The 19063-nt window shown below is 42.9% G+C and overlaps 1 protein-coding gene across 1 annotated transcript in view; it reads left to right on the top strand.

Annotated features, from left to right (window-relative positions):
- Positions 1-1061: 1061 nt before the first annotated feature.
- Positions 1062-19063, top strand: part of NLRC5 (NLR family CARD domain containing 5) — a 141874-nt gene continuing 123872 nt past the window's right edge. Inside the window, exons 1-5 of the mRNA XM_077288340.1 lie at positions 1062-1543; positions 12366-12664; positions 13925-13990; positions 14088-15798; positions 16611-16694. Of these exons, the coding sequence (XP_077144455.1) occupies positions 12373-12664; positions 13925-13990; positions 14088-15798; positions 16611-16694 (2153 nt within the window). The 5' untranslated portion in view covers positions 1062-1543; positions 12366-12372. The remainder of the gene's footprint in view (positions 1544-12365; positions 12665-13924; positions 13991-14087; positions 15799-16610; positions 16695-19063) is intronic.

Consider the following 19063-nt stretch of genomic DNA (forward strand, 5'->3'; position numbering starts at 1 on the left):
CTGAGGCAATGAAAACTTAATCTCCGAACACTAACAAATACTCGGAGACCACCCATGCGTGCTCGGGAAAACCCGAGCAACGAGTATATTCGCTCAGCACTACTAACGACCTATCAATCAGCCACATGAGGATGCTACTAGATCAGGAATACAGCAAAGACTGAGAAGCTGTAAGTGCATCGTCACGCCCCAATGCACTTACAGACTGAAGTTCAAAACCTGATTTCTCAATGCTAGAACCAAACTTTGGGGCCATAAAGGGATCGACCGGCTTGTCGACAGGTGCCCTTTAAAGGGGATAAAGTCTCTGTACAGACAAGTCTTTATAAAACATCCAAGATACAATAAAGGCACATGGCATTTATTCACCTTTGCATATTCAGCACTGTGGAATATGTTGGCGCTATATAAATAAAGATTATTATTATTGTTATATGTTTAGGTACGTTTATATCCATTACGTAACTATTATTTCCTGGTCAGAAACACTTTGCGTAAAGATTGCGTCAGATATAAAATAATAGAGATCCGCACGTCAGCCAACTTCCTGCAGCGCGCACCGTAAATGATTTCTACTTATAGAGGGCGAGTCTTAAAGGAGCAGAACGTTTTTGTTTCTGAATTAAGCTTGGTTTAGAAGAGAAGGGGCATGTAAGCACCTAGGATCGGAGATCTGCGGGGTAAGTAGGTAACGTTGTATCTACTAGTGCTGTAGTCATTCGTACCCGTTCTGTGAATATCTGGCACCATCAATGGCGGCCTTGACACAATCGGCACAATCAATAGTGGGACTTTGACAATGTTTATGCGCCCCCTGATTGCCATTATTTAGAGGGTACGCTCCTAGTTACTTTGTCACTGTAAATTATGACTGTCTAGGACATTGCATCCATGCAGATATCTGAATCCCAGGCAAAATCAGATGATTTTTTTGGCAAATTTTGATGCAGATCTCCTAGGAAAATCCTGTGCATTATAAAGGGTTAATTCCTATTTAAAAAAAAAAATTCAGCATAAACCCATATGCTGCCGTTTTAGAATCAGAGCAATAGGTTAAGACAGAGGAGGCAGAGACAATGAGACTCCTCCGTCTCCTTTGTTGTGTGCTCGGCCATTTCTGATACCTGTGCCATCGCTTACACTGGCACGACTTGATATTTCGATAAATTGCAGCATAAAGTTACCGCATCCAGAAGTGAACCAGTTAACTATATTTATACTTACACAACTAAACGTCTAAGTGAAACCGAAAATGCACCGAGTCTGGCACATTGCCTGCAAACGCCGGGGCCACCATTTATCTCTTTATATTTTAGGAAGAAACTGCAACAACAAAAAACATAGAATAGAATAATAAATGAAAAACTTTTTCTCGTTGTTGATTTTATGAGACTGGATTTTTGCCTCTCGGATCCAACCGAAGGGCACAGCCTTTATGACCAGGAAGGGGCTTTCCATCTGTAACTTACTTTCTCTTTACTTGTGATATCAATCTGGCAGCATAGATAGAGACGGAGTTCATAGACTTCATAAGAATGTAACAGTAAGTAAATATTCTGTATAAATATGATATATTTATATTTATGTATGCATATAGTATATGCAGGTATGTGTGTACATATACATGTACAATGTGCGGGTATATATGTATAATGTGTATATATGTGCATGTGTGTATGTATGTACAATATGTATGTGTATATTTATGCATGTGTGTGTAATATGTGTGCATGTATTCATGTACTGTATATATGTGTGTGTACACACACACACACAGTGGGGAGAATTACAGACCTCTCCATTCTTTGTAGGTGGTAAAACTTGCAAAATCGGCAGTGTATCAAATACTTATTTTCCCCACTGTATGTGTGTATATATTTTTAAGTGGAGAACTTGCACAATTGGGGGCTAACTAAATACTTTTTCCCTATATATATATATATATATATATATATATATATATATATATATACTGCGTTCATATGAAATATTAAAAAAGACAACAGCAGAAGGGTCTTTCAAAATGTAAAAAGTCTGACTTTATTACCGCCACATAACAATCTCAGAGAAACATATCTCCCCTCCAGAACTCTACCAGTGACCTTGTCACACAGTGTAATGGGCAGTACTGGCAGTTAGGACATTAATCAACCATAATATTCCATAACTGTCTTTCTGACATGGATACTATCTCTTGAATCTGTAGCGCCCCCACTGCCGCAGGGCCGAGGGGTACCCGGTACCGGGCCTCTGAGTCTCTGCTCTGGGGTTGTCACGGTGGCTAGTCCCGGTCCGTGACCCTGCTGAGGGGCGTACAGTAAATGATATGATGGATGTGGATGGTGGTGGTGGTGCGGTGCAGTAAATAACGAGGACACCAGGTTGCAGTCTCTTTACCTCTTTACTGAAGGTCTCTGGGTCCTCAGTCCGGAATACGGTTCACCAGGCTGCACAAGTCCGGCCGGTCCAATGGCACCTCCAGAGTTCTCTTTGCAGGTGGAAATCTGTGCCTTCCTGCTAGCGCTATGTGTTGTGGTCCTCCCCTGCTGTGCTTACGGGATAGTCCCCACAACTGTTGTGTCTGTTTCTCGTGTTCCCTCACAACAACTCGATTAGATGATGTCCTGCTAATCCTCCGTCCCTCCCGGTGTTATGGTTGGGACGCACCCGTATGACGGGTAGGCTCGGAGCTCTTCCGGGACCCTAGAGTCGCCCCTCTCCACAGGTTGCCCCCCAAGTCTGCATAGGTGATTTAGGTGAGACAGCCCGCCTGTGACTGACTGTCCTGCCGTTGGTTTGAAGTATTGCTTGGAGCTAGATATATGAATACTTCCTCGGCGTTCCGGCCGCCGGTTGTGCGCCTCAGTAGGATGTTGCCTCGGTCTTACAGCACGACTCCTACTGGTATTCTCCTTCTTGCTTTGATCTCGTTTCTCACTCAGCACAATATATCTCGCTTCTGATCCTCTCTTAGGGTACCGCCGCTATGCTGAGCAGGCACGGTCCCGTGACGTTCTTTCCTGTAGCCAGGCCTCTGTCAGGGTCCCAAACCTGACAGGGACCCTACCGAATCTTCCCCACAACACCCCCTGCCACAAGGTGTTGTCTGGTTCCAACCCAGTCAGCTTTCTGTCTAACTTCCTGCCTGACCCCCAGTTTACCCACACGGTGAGGAGTGGCCTAATAAATAGCACCCTTAGCTCCCCCTGGAGGCCAGACTGTGAAATGTATTGGTGTATGTGATACCTGGTCAGATGAACTCCTTCAGTGCCATCAGACGTACCATAGCCCCCCTTAGCGGCGGAGCCACAGTACTGCAACGACCAGGACTCTGGGGCGCTGCAAATCTCAACTTATTGTGGTTGTGAGAGAAGTTTCCTATATCCAGGTGGAGATCCAATGAGGAGATAGTCTTGCATGTCTATATGCATATTAAAATTCATAGAAGTTTTGAAAACACCAAATCAATTAATTAACCTGGAGGTGGCAGGCTACAGGCCTCTTATCTGGCAGAATTGGGGTCAAGTGACTCTCATTCACCGATATTTATTAGCCTTATCTGGAAAACCTTTATGTTTTATACTTCAGACAGAAAAATCCAAATAATGTGTCCTAGCCCAGGATGAAGAACATTCTTACTGGAAGGGGCACTGGATGTCGGAAATTACTACGGTAAGGCCGAGTTCACATTGCGTCAATGGCAGCGAGCTGATGGCATCCGTTACACAGCGGCACTAACGCTATGTAACGGATGCTTCAGCACACCCATTGACTGCCATTATGTAGCACATCGCTAACGCATGTCATAATCGGCATGCGTTAGCGATGTGCTGTCATTCTCTGACGGACCCTAGGACGTGGGCTGCAGCGTTTCCGGGTCCGTCACCGATAGCGTAGGTGGAGTATCTGCGCTATCGCGATCGCATAACGCGTTCTTTAAAAGGCACTAGCGTTGGTGCAGTCCATTTAACGCATGCGTTGAACGGACTGCAGCAATGCAATGTGAACCCTACCTTAGGCTGGTTTCAGACTTGCGTTCAGCAGGGCTGCGGACGGCAGCATTCTTCCTCCGTTAAGCCCGACCCTCTTCCTTCAGCTCCACCTAAGTCTGCATGCATCCTGCGTACCTATCTTTAACATTGGGTAGGGTACGCAGGCCATGCAGACGCCTGTGTTGTTTTAATGCTGCGCTGACCTGCGCCGATCGCAACATGTTGCATTTTGTTGCGGTTGGCACAGCGTCAAAAAGACGCATGCAGAGGCATCCGCATACATCCGCATGGCCTGCGTACCCAATATTAAAGAAAGGTACAGCAGGACGCATGCGACGTAGGTGGAGCGGAAGGAAGAGGAGCGGCAGTGGGCAGGGCTTAACATTTTTTACTAGAAGGGGCACAGAATGGGGGACATTATTACTGGAAGGGGCCCAGGATGGACTACATTAAGCCAGGAAGGGGCCCAGGAGAGGTGACATTAATACAGGATGGGGGACATTATTATGGGGGAGCCAGGTCCAATTTAGCATCGGGTCACATTGGACTCTAGTTATGTCACTACCGACCACTGGTGATAAATTGCAGTGGTTGATAGTCTCCTATTAAAGGAGTGCAGTACTTGCAAGCTCTTTGCTAAAGAGTTGGGCAGTGCTGCTGTAAAGCTGGCTAGATTGCTCGATCTAGCCAACTTCAGCACCCCTGCATTCCTCCGGCATTGGAGCACGCACAGTTCGGGTCATGAGGAATAAACTGCTCCCCAGATAGCAGGAAGCCTGGAGGTTGTGTAGTGGTACACTCCTGAAGATAGACTATGCAACAACAGCTTTACCTATGTATAGAACAAACAAATCACTCTTTGTCTTAAATTCTTCATACCCATTGAATAAAAGTTAACCAAACTCCCCCGACCCTTGATGGTCCCAACCCTAAAAAACAATGCAGACCCTCCACATTTTTTTTACTCTTCCTTTCTTTCACTTTCTCCATTGTTTACTGGTTCAGTGTCAACTAAAGAAACTAGGTTCTCTCATATATCGATTTAAATTTTGCCACATAGAATTTGTGACAACTTTATTGGATAACTAAATCATTAAAAGCATAAAAATAGAAAAGTCCGACATATAAAATACCAAAGGTAAGTGCAGCGCCCCAGAGTCCTGGTCGTTGCAGTAATGTCGCTCTTCCACCAGGGGAGTGATATTAAATCTGATGGTACTAAACGAGTTCACCTGACCAGGTATCACAAGTCACACACTACACTTCACACTCCAGTCCACCAGGGGGAGCCTTGCTTCTATCTATTAGGGCACTCCTCACACACGGGTAAAACTGGTGGGTTGGATAGGAAGTGAGTGAGAAGCTACCTGGGTTCGACCCAGAGAGGACCTGTCAGGCAGACAGGGGGAGAAGGAGGAATATCTGAGCTGCAGACAGAGGGTCGCTGTCAGGGGTGGGATCCTGACAGAGGCCAAGCCCGAGATAGAATGTTACGGAGCTGCGCCTGCACCCATTGCGGCAGCATCCTAAGAAAGGACAGGAAAGGAATTGTATTGTGGAGAGTGAGAAATGAAGTCACAGCACAAGGAGATAATACCGGGAGGAGTTCTGCCCCAAGATCGGCAACATCCTTCTGAGGCGCGTAGCCGGTGGCCGGAACACCGAGGGAGTAATTGACTCTACGTATTACTTCAGAGACCAGCAGGACAGTCAATTACAAGTTGGTTGCCCGACCTTAATACCTAAGAAGACACGGAGGCAAATTGTGGGAGAGGGGAGTCTCTAGGGTCCCTATAAATAAGCTCCAGGCCTACCCCGTCATACGGGTTGTCCTATCCATACCATCTGGGGGACAGAGAGAAAGAACATCAGAAACATCCACGAAAGTTGTGAGCACTATCCCGTGGTGCTCAGCAGGGAGGTACTACAACACACAGGCGCTAGTAGGAAGGCTACTGATTTCCACCTGCAAAGGGAACTCTGGATGTGCCTTCGGACCGGCCGGATTCTGCCTGCCCTGTGAACGGTACTCTGGACTGTGGATGCTGAAGTCTTCAGTAAAAGGTAAAGAGACTGCAACCTTTGTGTCCTCGTTATTCGCTGCACCTCACATCGTCCACCATCACCACCTACACATCTGGAAAGCCCTGGGGACATACTTCACCTGTGGGAAGGTATACCATCTAGCTGCCATTCCATCACCCCAGCGGACCCCTAAGCAGCGTCGGTCACCCTGACCAAATACCACAGGTGGCATCACGAACACCAGACAAACTTCACCTTTAATCGGACGCCCCTCAGAAGGGCCACGGACCGGGTCGGGCCACCGTGACATCCCCAGAACCGAGAGAGATAGACCCGGTACCGAGTACCCCATTGCCCTACATGTGGGGGCGCTCCATAAGGTATATACAGATAAACACAAACGTTCACATACAGTTGTGGCCAAAAGTATTGACACCCCTGCAATTCTGTCAGATAATACTCAGTTTCTCCCTGAAAGTGACTGCAAACACAAATTCTTTGTTATTATTATCTTCATTTAATTTGTCTTAAATGAAAAAACACAAAAAGAATTGTCCTAAAGCCAAATTGGATATAATTCCACACCAAACATAAAAAAGGGGGTGGACAAAAGTATTGGCACTGTTCGAAAAATCATGTGATGCTTCTCTAATTTGTGTTATTAACAGCACCTGTAACTTACCTGTGGCACCTAACAGGTGTTGGCAATAACTAAATCACACTTGCAGCCAGTTGACATAGATTAAAGTTGATTCAACCTCTGTCCTGTGTCCTTGTGTGTACCACATTGAGCATGGAGAAAAGAAAGAAGACCAAAGAACTGTCTGAGGACTTGAGAAACCAAATTGTGAGGAAGCATGAGCAATCTCAAGGCTACAAGTCCATCTCCAAAGACCTGAATGTTCCTGTGTCTACCGTGCGCAGTGTCATCAAGAAGTTTAAAGCCCATGGCACTGTGGCTAACCTCCCTAGATGTGGACGGAAAATATTGGATGTTGGACAAAGAACCTCGACTAACATCCAAACAAGTTCAAGCTGCCCTGCAGTCCGAGGGTACAACAGTGTCAACCCGTACTATCCATCGGATTCTGAATGAAAAGGGACTGTATGGTAGGAGACCCAGGAAGACCCCACTTCTTACCCCAAGACATAAAAAAGCCAGGCTGGAGTTTGCCAAAACTTACCTGAACAAGCCTAAAACATTTTGGAAGAATGTTCTCTGGTCAGATGAGACAAAAGTAGAGTTTTTTGGGCAAAGGCATTAACATAGAGTTTACAGGAGAAAAAAAGAGGCATTCAAAGAAAAGAACACGGTCCCTACAGTCAAACATGGCGGAGGTTCCCTGATGTTTTGGGGTTGCTTTGCTGCCTCTAGCACTGGACTGCTTGACCGTGTGCATGGCATTATGAAGTCTGAAGACTACCAACAAATTTTGCAGCATAATGTAGGGCCCAGTGTGAGAAAGCTGGGTCTCCCTCAGAGGTCATGGGTCTTCCAGCAGGACAATGACCCAAAACACACTTCAAAAAGCACTAGAAAATGGTTTGAGAGAAAGCACTGGAGACTTCTAAGGTGGCCAGCAATGAGTCTAGACCTGAATCCCATAGAACACCTGTGGAGAGATCTAAAAATGGCAGTTTGGAGAGGGCACCCTTCAAATATCAGGGACCTGGAGCAGTTGGCCAAAGAAGAATGGTCTAAAATTCCAGCAGAGCATTGTAAGAAGCTCACTGATGGTTACCGGAAGTGGTTGGTTGCAGTTATTTTGGCTAAAGGTTGTGCAACCAAGTATTAGGCTGAGGGTGCCAATACTTTTGTCTGGCCCATTTTTGGAGTTTTGTGTGAAATGATCAATGTTTTACTTTTTGCTTCATTCTCTTTTGTGTTTTTTCATTTAAGACAAATTAAATGAAGGTAATAATACTAAAGAATTTGTGATTGCAATCATTTTCAGGAAGAAACTAAGTATTATCTGACAGAATTGCAGGGGTGTCAATACTTTTGGCCACAACTGTAATGATCGTAATGCACAGCAGCATGGAGTACACTTTACTAATCAAAGAAAACACGTTTCGCATCAAGCGGCATCAGGGGGAGTTTTGGTATTATTACCTACCTTTAGTATTTTATGTCTGACTTTTGTATGTCTATTTTTATGCTTTTAATTATTTTGTTGTCCGATAAAGAACACTTTTTTATTGATTTTGAGTCTATATAGTTATTCTTGAATTTATTGGTGTATTTTTGCCCCATATATAGCTCCTTATACTCAGGGCTGTGGAGTCGGAGTCGTGGAGTCGGAGTTAGTTTTGGTTGGAGTCGGAGTCGGTAGAAATGTACCGACTCCAGCTTTAAAAAAAAAGTATTAATATTTCATAATTGAACTTTCATATGAATTTTATAAATGTTACTCAAATATATATGTTCTATCAAACTATGAACAACAGTGATAAGCAGTTCTGCTGGAGATAGAGACATTTCTTACTTCTTGCGTGTCAGGGTATGTGCACACGTCAGGATTTCTTGCAGAAATTTCCTGAAGAAAACCGGAAATTTTCTGCAAGAAATTTTTTTTTTTTTTTTTTGCGTTTTTTTCCCGGTCTTTTCGCGTTTTTTTTAGCATTTTGCAAGCGAAATTAGCTTGCAGAATGCTAAAGTTTTCCAAGCGATCTGTAGCATCGCTTGGAAAACTGACTGACAGGTTGGTCACACTTGTCAAACATAGTGTTTGACAAGTGTGACCAACTTTTACTATAGATGCTGCTTATGCAGCATCAATAGTAAAAAGATATCATGTTAAAAATAATAAAATAAAAAAATGGTTATACTCACCCTCTGTAGATAGCCGATCTCCTCAGCGGCGTCTGTTCCTATAGATGGTGTGGTGCAGGACCTTCGATGACGTCGCGGTAACGTGACCGCGATATCATCGCGGTCATGTGACCGCGACGTCATCGCAGGTCCTTCACCACACCATCTATAGGAACAGAAGCGGCAGCGTGCACCTGAGAGGCGGGAAGACTCCGGGGGCCATCGAAGGTGAGTATATGACTATTTTTTATTTTAATTCTTTTTTTTTTTTACCAATTATATGGTGCCCAGTCCGTGGAGGAGAGTCTCCTCTCCTCCACCCTGGGTACCAACCGCACATGATCTGCTTACTTCCCGCATAGTGGGCACAGCCACATGCGGAAAGTAAGCAGATCAATGCATTCCTAGATGTGCGGAATCCCCGCAATTCCGCAAATTTAATGAACATGTTGCTTTTATTTCCGCGATGCGATTTTTTCGCGGAAAAAAATGCAACATTTGCACAAGAAATGCGGAATACACTTAAAATAATGGGAGGCATATGTAAGCGTTTTTTTCGCGTTTTATCACGTTTTTATTGCGAAAAAACGTGAAAAAAACGCGAAAAATACTGAACGTGTGCACATGGCCTCACTGTTCTCCACTGCCCTTATCTAATCTTATACTTGGTTAACCTCATGGTGCCCCAACCCCCCTACTTACAATGTATGAAACTGAAAGTGAAAATGTGTTGCAAATTCTTAGTAGTAAAGCTCCTCCTCTAGACTAGATGTTTACTAGGTGTGCGTCTTCCAAGCATCTCACAGCTGCTACTCAGAAGAGGAAGACTGTAAGAAGTATTATCCTTTCAACAAACTTTGCATCAGTTAACTGTGAGCACATGAGGAATAACAGTATTACTGAGCACTATATCAGTTGTACGACCTGGCAATAATTTTGTACAATTGTTTTTAGGAAAAACAATTGTCATTTGGATTGTGAATGCAGAATTAAAAACCTGAGAATGTCAAAGAAGCGTCACATTAAATCAGCTGTATTTGAACATTTCACCATCACTCAAGATAGAAAACATTATGTCTGTCAGTGTATGAAAAATGATCCAGACGAAAACAAATGCTGTGAAGCCAAGATCAGTGCATATTCAGGCAAAGATAAAAATGATCCCACCAGAGCTTCTAATCTAAAGAGACATTTACAGCGCTTTCATCCAGAAGTACTGAAAGCAGTGGATGAGAAAGACTGCATCCAAACCAATGAACCAGTGCCCAGCTCTTCCAGCCAAACAAAGGAGCAGAGAAGTTTGCAGCCTTCAGTTGCAAGATATTTTGTCAGTGACAAAGTCACTGTGACAATGACAGTAGATACATTTAAAAAACAGATCATAGAGCTTGTTGTAAAGGATAGTGTGCCTATTTCATTATTTTCACGACCAGCTTTTATGTGTCTGAATGGGGAAATGGCCCGCAAGCTTGGTGTTTCTCTGGAGAGAGAGAGTATTAGAAAATTAGTAATCGAAGAAGCTTTTAAACAAAAAGAAGAACTTAAAAAAATTCTCAAGGGACGCTTTCTGTTTCTTAAAATGGATGCCTGCACACGTCACAGAGTGAACTATTTTGCCATCAATGTCCGATTTGTTTGTGAGAAAAATGAAATAGTTACCAAGACATTGGCAGTAAAAGACACCAAAGCTCATCACACCAGTGAGTTTCGCCAGGTCTTGGTGGAAAAGGTTCTGCAAGACTATGAACTTAAAAAAGAGCAAGTTCTTTCTGTCGTAACTGACAATGCTTCAAATATGATAAGCACTATTAAGCTAATGAATGAGAGTAATGATGGCGACCAACAGCTAGAAGAACATTCTGGGTCCACAGACACAGAAATGTTTGAAATAGAGGAACACAGTATTGTAACTGAGGAGCAAACTGAAGTTGCTTCAGATGAACAGCAACATGATAGTTTAGATGATCTTGTTGAAACTGTGTCAATACGTTCTTTCATTCATCACATGCACTGTGTTGTGCATACGCTACAGCTGGCTATAAGAGACAGTCTGCAAGAAGGACATCCTGCTGCACTGATTGGCTAGGTGAGAAAATTGGCTACTGTTGCCAGAACCCCTAAAGTTGACTCAATTTTGAAGAGACGTGCTGGAAAAGGGGCAATTATTGATCAAGCCACACGATGGGGCAGTACTTACTTAATGATTCAGCGCTTGGTTGAACTGAAAACCTTTCTTGTAGACATGGCTAACCCTCAACTGACACTAAATGAAAGTCAGTGGAATCAGGTGACTGAGCTGGAAAAATTGCTAGAGCACCCATTTACAGTGACTAAAAAATTACAAGCAGAGGACTTAACTCCAGGTATTTTCTTTAAGGAGTGGAAGAACCTGATGTTTCGCCTGTCCCAAAGAGGAGGGTTAATTGCAAGTGGCATTGCTACATCAATGAAACGGAGAGAGGAGCTACTATTACAAAATAACATTCTTTTGGCAGCTGTTTATGTAGACCCAATGCATCGGATTCTTCTAGATGATCAACAGCTAACTAAAGGAAAAGAAGCTCTGTTTGAAATAGCAGTAAGGATGAAAGGGTTGCAGAACAGTCAGGAGGAACAAGAAGAATTTGGTCGTCCTGCCACATCTTCACCCTCATCAACTGATGAAGAATTTAATTTTGAAAAATATTTGGATCACAAGGACCGTGCAAAGCGTTCCCGCATAGAAGAAGAGTCATCCCCATCAAAGAACACAGCCAGTACATTTCAGCAGAATTTTTCATGTGCACTAAAAGAAATTGAGAAATTTGACCGTTCATCAAAAATAACAGTGCAACAAGCGATTCCTCTGTATCCTGACATTGTCAGAGATGTTGCCCGAGTGGTTACTGCTTTGCCACCAACCCAAGTTAGTGTAGAGAGGTGTTCTCTGCTCTCAAAATAATTAGATCAGATTTGAGGGCATCCATGAAGGAGGATCTGACAGAGGCAATACTTTTTCTGAGGACACATTTATAGATTTCTTCTTATTAACCGCATAACAGTGTTTATTGCATATTTACTTACAAGAGTTTAGAAAAGTTTATAAAAGTTATTTGCTATATTCTAATTGTATTCTAATAAATATAGTTTTTGCTCTAAGTGGTCTGATTACTTATATGATGGTGAGAAACTGAATAAGCACGATGTTAATATTTTACAACAGTAAATTTATTGTTGCGAATTGGCCATTTATGAAGGAGTCGGAGCCGGAGTCGGAGTCGGAGCCGGAGTCGGAACCTGATAAAATCCAGGAGTCGGAGTCGCAACTGTGGCTTACCGACTCCACAGCCTTGCTTATACTCATGTAGCCATTTTAAACTTGTATATTCATTTAGAGTATATAATCTGGGGTTGGGTGAGATGCCTATATACTTGGACATGTGAGAAGGTTCTTGGTCTAGTGTTATACTATTTAACACTTTACATATGTCACTTTTTACTAGAAATGAAGATAAAATAAGGTTAAAATCCTTAAAATTCTATCTTTTTTCTTATAGTATCAGGATGGAAGACCCAAATGCACAAGATGAAATAGATAACATCATGCCGCAGCTGGTGGACTTTCTTTGCCAAGATGTAGACTGGTTGATCGGCAAGGTACAGACCTTGGTGCCTAAAGTGGACCTTAATCAACATATGCCAATAACCAACAATGACAAAGAAAGAGTCTCTGCAATTATTCAGATGCTACGGAAATCTCACCATGCTGCATGGAGGACACTTATAGAGGCCATTTGCATGGAGTGTGCACTTCCTATGGATCTTGAGGTTCCATTACTTAGTCTAACAGGACAAGGTTAGCAGCTAAAGCTTATGTTTTATTAAATATGATCTGCTGGCTCTCCTGACTTTTGTGGTGTACTAATTTCTTGTATTCTTTATAAAATAGCAATTCTGGATAATCTTTTCTTAGAACTTTGCTTTGTACCGATCCTGTTATTCTTCTTAGAAGTATCTGAATAAATTGACAACCAGGTGTGGCCATTTCCCTTATCAAGGGGGATGGGGTGTCCAGACACTCCTACTGTTCCAGAACTGATTGGACAGTGCCAGACTGGGTAAGGACACATCCTCTTTGACAAGGAGAATAAAACACACTTTTTAAAAAATTTCTATGCAAAATAATAGTGGAACGGCACAATGAAGAGTTATAAGATTTACTATTTCATGGAAATTATCTAATTATTTTCTAAAACATACTATAGTAGATCCAGATATGACAGGGTTAAGTCCTAGCTTTGCAGGATTTGATTACATGCCCCTGCCTAGCTTTTTAACTAGAACCAGCGCCTGTGTTCACTAGGTGTGTCAGTCTGCTGGATGGAGCAGAATCGAGTGTGCTGCTGGGGAGTGAGCAGCCAAAATGTGAGCAATAACTTTGAGAGAGACAAGCCAGAGTGGAGACTGCATGGATTAGCTAGGAAAGCTGAGCAGTCTGTGTGTTGGAGCTGCATAGAACCGTGTGGAAACTGCAGCCTGTTCAGTGTGAATTGGTCACCGAGTTGAATACTTCTGTTTGGCACTGGAAGTTGCTGGAGCTCAGGCTGAAGAGGCTTCCGAGGCTAGTGGGATCGTACCTCCTCTGTGTATGAAGTTTGCTCACCTCACTTCATAATAACCCTTCATTAGATGCTTTAATACAAAACATAGGGTCTCATTCATTCTATCGCTGCTAAAGTACATGTGAAGAGTGTGAAACACAGGAAGTGTGAGTCTAGAGTAGCCCCGGTGGCCAGTTTGAGAATGGCAATATTTCAATTTTCTTTTTTTTTATTATAGATCGTAATACAACAAATTACAAAAAAAAGCAAAACATTACCAAAAAGATTAAAAAAATAAATTTAACACACAAAACAGTTCATCATTTTCTGATAAAGCATTCACTTTAAGCTAAGTGGATGTAAAGATATACAAATACCAATATACTTGCGTAGGGCACCTAATGAAAGCTTTGAAATGGGAACAATCCATTAGAAGTCACACATGCATCATACAGAAGATACAGTTTTATTGTAAATCGTCAATGTAACCTTCATACTTTCCATCCATCCTTCAGGGTCAAGCGAAGTGACTTGGAAAAGCTGTTTGTCACGGGAAGAAAGCAGTCAAAGGAGACGTCAAGGTAATTTTTGAACATCTAGGTGCCACCAGCTCAAGGCAATTTAGATGATTTACTCAAGCTCAATGTTTATAAATATATATATTTTTTTTACCTTTAGACTCGGCAGAACGTTACAAAAAGCAAATACAAGATTCCTTGTTGGAAAAGTATGGGTTTAAAGACGTAAAAGATCCTCGAGGACAGTGCAACCCAATGTTTGTTGAGCCATTGATCAAAGGAGCAAAAATGGGCAAGGAGAAACATAAAAGTAGAGGTGACCAAGAAAAAAACTCAGTTATGGTGGAAATCTTTGACACAATTAAGACAAACAACCTCTTCAGGAGAACCAGTTTAGTGAAGACACATGTTATTCTACTGGTGGGAATGCCTGGCACTGGCAAGACAATGTTGACTCGTAGGATCTGCTATGACTGGGCACAAGGAACGTTCAGCCAGTTTATGTTGACTTTTCTATTCGAGTTTCGACAGCTAAACCTTATCAACAGAAATTTTACTCTCAAGGAACTTCTTTTTGATTTATTTCTAATGCCTGACCTATACCCAGATGAAGTATATGATTACATCATCAAGAACCCCATGAAGGTCCTTATCCTTTTCGATGGCTTGGATGAGTTTTTAGGTTATTTTACAGCCACTTCCCCAACTACTAAACAAGACATTTCTCAAATTTCTTCCATCTCTCAACTGTTCACAAATATCTTTCACGGCACAGTTCTAGAAGGATGTACCGTTGTGGTCACTTGCAGGTCAAAAGTAATATCCAGCCTCCCGACAGATTCTGTAGAATACATGGCCGAAGTTCTAGGCTTCGACAAGGAGAGAGTCGAACAATACATCGATGGCTATTTCTACTTGAATCCCATGAAAGACAAAGTCTTATCTTATGTAAGAGAAAATACTAAGTTAATGCACATGTGTTTTGTTCCTGCCTTGTGTCACATTATATGCGTCTGCTTGGAACACTTACAAAACCCATTGTCCAAGACGTCCCAACTTCCGCAGACGATGACGCAGTTCTACGTGAAAATGTTGATTGTTTTCATTCAGAAAAAGATGCCCCAATTTACGGAGGAAGCTACCATATTGAAAACATTCAGACCTCTCATCCTTGAGTTGTCTTCTGTTGCCCATTCCGGACTTGATAATAACAAGTCTGTTTTTTACACTGGAGAAATTTCGGTAGATCTTCAGCATTTTGCTGCAAATCACGGACTTCTGTCAATTTTTGATGTCAAAAAGTTCGACAGCTGCACTGATGTTGGCTATTCCTTTGTACACCTTAGTTCCCAGGAGTTTTTTGCTGCATTACATTTGATGATTAGCGAGACAATCACAGAGGAAAAACTACAAAAAAGGTTGTCTCTAAAGTCAAAGTGGTCTTCGAAGCTAAACACTAAGGATGAGCTCGCGGAAAATCTTCATATATTCCTTTCTGGGCTTTCATCCAGGGATTGTCAAATGTTTCTGTCTGACTTAGGTGGCCCTAAAAATCTGATAGTAAAGAAACAAAACACCATCATAGAATCTCTCAAGAGGATGGCAGACACTCAACTCACCGGGCCCAAGGTGATCGAGCTCTGCCATTGCACGTATGAAACTCAGAATGAGAATTTAGCACAAGAAGTTGGAAAGTTTACAGCTATGAAATATGAGCTCAAAAATTTTAGGATTTCTCCGGTTGATATGACTGCTTTGATATTTATTGTTAAACATGGATCGTGTTTAGTTTCATTAGATTTTGCTGGATGTCCAATGGAGCCAGAATGCTTAGATATTCTGGGAACATGTGAGCATATACAAACTTTAAGGTAAGGAGACAAGTGGAGATCAAAGGAAAAGTGTCTGAAATTAAAGAGACCATCTAAGTATGAGGTCTTATTGGCAATACTCTTAGCGATAATATGCAAATTAGCGCTTCCCCAGAAGGAAAAAAATATATAACTAACGCCACCTATTGGAGGTTGCTTTCCTGTAACTCAATGACTGAGACCTGCAATATATATAACCCAAGCTGATATGTTTCTGACTTGGCTAATATCACTACCTATGTCGTAAAGCTCGCTAAAAAGAGTCAGACATTGACTTAAAGGGTAGCTACCCTCAATAGGTGGCAATAGAGAGTTTTCTTTCCTTCCAGGAGAGAGCTAATTTGCATCATATATAGTAACATAGCTTTATCACATAATTTCACAAAATTGAAAAATAATCATTGTTATAAAACAGATTTTTTTTTACTTTTTATTACATTTGTATATGTAACCACTTTATAACCCTAGCCCTTGCATTAACCCTCACTCTAACTCTAATCCTAGCCCTATCCCTATTTCTAGCGCTAACCCTAGTTACGGTTAGAAAAAGTATGTAAAAACTTAACTTTTATCATAATGTTAATATTTTGTTTGTTTATGGGTGGGGGACACATTTTAAGTTTTTGGACAGCTCTCCTAATAGCTCCCCTTGTCCGCTTGGACAAAATTACAATTGAGAGGAGAGGTAGAGAGTAATGGACCATTTGATTTTGGGAGAAGGGTATATATTTTGTTTCCCTTGCTGTGATATATAATATTTGATCAATGCTTTCTTCTATACAAAGTATGTTGACTTGTATATTTTGCATTAGTTTCAGACATCAAAAATATGGTGACATTTTTGCACAAGCTCTTTCACCTGTTATATCTGGCATGGAAAGTATGAAGAAAATCAGGTACTTTACAGATCGCGTGCCTTTCATCTTGCTATGCACGCAGATCATTTATTATTCTTTCTGCTTTCTGTTATTATCAGATAGAATAATACATTTCATGTGTATTCATCGGTGCAGTAAACAGTGATATATTGTTTTACAAGGGGTAATTCCACGGTAAAGTGAAGCAATGTACTGTTTGCATGCTGTGTACATTTGGACAGTATAATAAATTAACCATTTAAAGATAATCTAAACTTGGTATAATACATTGGATTTTGCTTTTTTTCTGTGGATTATTTCCCAAATCATAACGTGGTCTCAGTTTTCTGTATGTACATATTATGTAATCATATATGGCAATACAAACTATATTAAAATCTGCATAGATTTGCAGGAATCACCCCCATAATGGTGAACCCCCAGGGCTCTCTTTACCCTCTGTTGCCAATGGATTTATCCATCCTCCAGTAGGTCTAATGCTATGTTGTCTGTTGCACATGTACAGATGCACCTAATGGCCCTGTCTGATAAAACGCTCTCACGGCATCCCCATTGACCTGACATCCGAGCAGTAGCACAGCTTAGCTATGCTATGCTCATCTCTGAATATCCCGCTGATATAAGCTGCAGATACAATAAATGGCCCTGTCTAATCAATGAAAAACAGATGCTCCTAATGACCCTTTCTTATAAAATATATGACAGCCGGGTTGTAACACAGTTCAGGTACTCTATGCTGAAGATCCCAATGATATCAGCTATATTTGCGCCTAATGACCTGTCTAATTCATGAGAAACAGATGAACCTATGATCCTATCTAATAAAACATATCCCGACCCTCTCACTGCATCCTCATTGCCCTGACAACTGTACTGTAGAACAGCTCAGCTATTCTATGGAGGATTCATCCTCCAGTGCTTCTAGTTCTATGCTGTCTGTTGAGCATGCACAGATGCATGTAATGACTGTCTAATAAAACACTCCCATAGCGTCCTCATTGAGCTGACATCCAAGTAGTAGCACAGCTCAGCTATGCTATGCTCAGCTCTGAAGATCCCACTGATACCAGCTGCAGATACAACGTAAGGCTGTGTCCAATTCATGAAAGAAAAAAAGATTCACTTAATGACCCTGTCTAATAAAACACTCTGACAGCATCCTCATTAATCTGATACCTGAGTAGTAGCACAGCTCAGCTATGCTATGTTCAGCTCACAAGATCCCACTGATATAAGATGCAGATACACTAAATGTTCCTCTCTAATTAATTAAAAGCAGATGCACCTAATGACCCTTTCTAATAAAATATCTGACAGCCGGGTTGTAGCACTGTTAAAGGGGTTGTCCACTACTTTCAATTAACCCCCCAATGTACCCCCCCGGGGCCCCTAATGAATTGTGCCATTACCTTCTGTTGACGTTTTCGCCTGTGAGCGGCGCTATTCCTCCTGCTGAGTCCGGGTCACATGACCCCCAGACTGCAGCCGCCGCTCATTTCCGCCGACGTCACGTCAATTTCCAGGCTCTGAAAATTGACGTGACGTCAGCAGCAGGCGTGACCAGCCCCCACAGTCAGCAGTCACTCAGCAAGAGTGACTGGGCTGTGGGCGGTGCTGGGGGCTGCCTACAGGGCTGTGCTGGGGGCGGGCGGGGCTGTGTGTGCTCACTGCTCAGTGCTGGGATCATGATGTGTGGCTGGGCTGTGCTTCGGTCGCCGGGGGTCTGCCGGTGTTTCTGCCCGCCGGTGCATGTGCCCGCCGGCGCCGGTGCTTGTGCCCGCCGGCGCCGGTGCTTGTGACCGCCGGTGCTTCTGCCCGCCGGCGCTGTGTGTGTGTGTGTGCCGGCGCTGTGTGTGCCGGCGCTGTGTGTGCGTGTGTGTCGGCGCTGTGTGTGCGTGTGTGCCGGCGCTGTGTGTGCGTGTGTGCCGGCGCTGTGTGTGCGTGTGTGCCGGCGCTGTGCGTGTGTGTGCAGGCATCGTCCGATGGGACTACAAGTCCCATCGGGCTCTGCCTGCTACACTGACAGTGAGTGACACATTAGCCAATGATGGGACAGTAGTAGTCCCATCATCCGGCTAATGTGTTGAATGTAAAAAAAAAAAAAAAACCACAGTACATACATACATACAACACCATGCGACGACATGCACCATGCGACGACATGCGACAACATGCACCATGCGACGACATGCACCATGCGACGACATGCACCATGCGACACATGCACCATGCGACACATGCACCATGCGACACATGCACCATGCGGCGACATGCACCATGCGACGACATGCACATGCGTCAACATGCGACATGCGTCAACATGCACCATGCGTCAACATGAGACATGCACCATGCGACGACATGCACCATGCGTCGACATGCACCAT

This window comes from Ranitomeya variabilis, chromosome 2, assembly GCF_051348905.1.
Source record: "Ranitomeya variabilis isolate aRanVar5 chromosome 2, aRanVar5.hap1, whole genome shotgun sequence".
NCBI classification, from domain to species: Eukaryota; Metazoa; Chordata; class Amphibia; order Anura; family Dendrobatidae; genus Ranitomeya; species Ranitomeya variabilis.